The sequence below is a fragment of the Olea europaea genome, unplaced genomic scaffold (genome assembly GCF_002742605.1).
Source record: "Olea europaea var. sylvestris unplaced genomic scaffold, O_europaea_v1 scaffold1911, whole genome shotgun sequence".
In the NCBI taxonomy this organism is placed as follows: Eukaryota; Viridiplantae; Streptophyta; class Magnoliopsida; order Lamiales; family Oleaceae; genus Olea; species Olea europaea.
In genome coordinates this window covers 164,670-167,573 of record NW_019236924.1, presented here as the reverse complement: position 1 = coordinate 167,573, position 2,904 = coordinate 164,670, and the positions used below count along the sequence as shown (strand labels likewise).

Sequence of the window (2,904 nt, the reverse complement as noted above, 5' to 3'; positions counted from 1 at the left end):
ATAATTTAATGCTGCGATCCAAAAGCAGAATGTCTTTTATTGTTGCCATCAAGAACCAAAAAAAAAAAAAAAAGAAACAATCAACCCAAAGCTCTAATACCACTTGTTAGAAACAAGACAAGGTTATACGGTATGATATGAAGTATTAATCACAACAATAAGGTGAATATAAAGACAAGAATTTAATTTGACTGAGGAATTTGAAATTTTATTCAACTATAAAGGAAAAGAGAAATTACAACAATTGCATTTCTCACAATAATTCTAATGTTCAATAATAAATCTAATTGTAAGGAATAGTTCATTATTTATAAGGTACATGTCAAATCCTAATAATAGCCCAAAAGATGAAAACTAGATTTAAAAAAGAAAAAGAAAAAGAAAATGAGTCTAAAAACAAAATAGGAAAAATTCATGAATGCTGCGATGCTCGAGTGCCCGTTAGTGCTAGACAAGCGTTAGGGGCACCACTCGATCACCAAGCAGGCATAAAGCGAGCGACGACTTCTTGTTGAAAAATCCACTCGAGCACCAAGCAGGCTTGGGCTAGCGGCAAGCGAGCGTTGTCAATTCCATTTTCCTCCTTTGACCTTATTTTGACATCTTCAAATCCAATACTCCAAATCACCCAAACCCTAGTCTGAATTTGGATCACAAAACCCAAAGCAAATAAAGAAAGGACCTAATGATAAAGCTGGACTTGATACAGAGATGATTATGATTCTATATATGAATTACAAAGAGTCATTAAATCGCACTATCATATTAATATATAAGTTACCGAAAATTTCAGAAAATCAGAACTAAAATTAAAACACAAATACCTTTCTATTAACTTGATTCTAAACTGTGAACCTTGAGTCGTTGAAGCGTTTGCTATGAATTCTCGGACTAGATATTTTTAAACAGAAATATTCAACTAACAAGTAATCAATAAACTGACAAATTTAATGAATAAATCCTAAATAATTCGTGTTCTATAAATAATAACTTCCAGTCTTCCAAATTGACGATACCCTTCTGTATAAACTTGTTCTGGGAGTACCGAGTACTTCTATTATTACATTGTAAATTTTTTTGTGATCTCACCTTCTCATTAAATCCATTTCAGTGACTGTCACCTTTTCATCATAAACAAAACGTGACTGCACCATTTTGTACGTACAAATTGTACCATAAAACTTTTGCTTTTATATTTGTCATACAGGGAATAATTTTATTTGTCACTATACTATACTTTCTGATAAATTATGTTCTAAACTCGGTATTTTATTATGAACAGTTAGATGTACCAGTAAATTATTCATATACTATAAAATAAAATATATTATAATTATAATTCTACTGTGTATATATCTGCAGAGCACAAACATATAGCTCCCTACGCCAAATTCCTCCCCACAAATGACGACATAATTCACCGAAAAAGAAAACTAGAAATCCACATCTGTAGCCCACTTCTTAAATCCAAACAATCTTTTGTTTTCCTCCTATAAATTCACCTGAACCCAGCTTTGCCTCTTCAATATATCCACCACTACCTCCTCCTCTCCACCATCGTTGCCGCCGCCAACACCACAGTCTCCCCACCATTAGTCTTTTCTATCCATTTTGCACAAATTATTAACACCCAAATTCATAACTCTTTACATTAACAAAGATTTGTCCAATTATCCAATATATAGTTCCATATATACGGCTAAACATGACTACTGTGGGAGCCTCGACAGCATCACCATTGCCATCACCTGCTCAGCGATCTCCATGGCACTCACCCGTGCCTTACCTCTTTGGGGGACTGGCGGCCATGTTGGGACTCATTGCTTTTGCTCTCTTGGTCTTGGCGTGCTCATACTGGAAGTTCTCTAGCCATGGTGGCGACGGGGAGAGGGACCTCGAGGCTGGTGACGGTAATGGCAGCGAAGGCTCTGAGGCTGCCACCGTTAAACCACCGCCGGTGCTTGAAGAGAAGTATCTTGTGATCATGGCCGGCCAAGAGAAGCCAACTTTCTTGGCCACTCCTATGTCAAGTAGAGCATCATCTTTTGGTAGTAAAAGCACTTCCAGCACCAGTAGCGACACTACCGTGACATCGGAGGAGGATAATGAAGAGAAGAAGCAGCAAACTAATTGTGGACAGATAGAAATAGGGACCGTGGAGGCCCATCAGGCACCAGATCAATTCAATTGACATCTTTAATCTCCTTTTGAATTTTAATTTTAGGGTTATTGGGCATGGAGCTTTTGATTAATCCTTTGTGGACTCTGCTTCCTTTTCCGCTTCCGGAATTAAGAGACCTTTAAAGAACCAAGAATTTTTTTCTTGGTCTCATTCTTCAAAGGATTTTGCAGGAGGCCTGATCTTTCCGGAAATGTAAATAATCTTTGGAGAATTTGAGTGGAAGATGAAGCTTTTATTGCATACTGATTCTTCGTATTGGCCTTTCTTCTTACCATTATCATGGTTCTATGAGCTTTTACATTTTTTTCACAAATTACGAGAGTATTTATTTATACTGAAATATAAAAATCAAAATACTAACTGGGACGAGACAAAAATATTTTCAAGATGTTCTACAATGCAAACAATCAGAGGAGAAGATTTACATTAAATTTCGGTGCAGCGGTACTTGGTCACGTGACACTTGGATTGACTCGAGTATGTTTTCAAAGGGTACTGACTGAATCAGTTAAACTAACATGATATGTTGTTTTTCATATTTACCATTTTTCACAAAACATTGGTACCACAAAACATGATATGTCATATCCTTTCATTTACTTCGGTAAGTTCTATTCATGGCTATTTATGATCAAAATTACAACTTCAACGATGTGTTTGACACTTCTAACTCAACGATAAGTACACGTGACATATGTTTCTCTCTCTAAGATAATTGAGGC

General features: G+C 36.2%; 1 protein-coding gene across 1 annotated transcript; it reads left to right on the top strand.

Annotated features, from left to right (window-relative positions):
* The first annotated feature begins 1,487 nt into the window (after positions 1-1,487).
* LOC111378979 (protein GLUTAMINE DUMPER 2-like) lies at positions 1,488-2,437 on the top strand. The gene has a single exon (XM_023002286.1). It carries the CDS (start codon positions 1,706-1,708, stop codon positions 2,189-2,191), a length of 486 nt encoding a protein of 161 aa, XP_022858054.1. The 5' UTR covers positions 1,488-1,705; the 3' UTR covers positions 2,192-2,437.
* Positions 2,438-2,904: the final 467 nt, after the last annotated feature.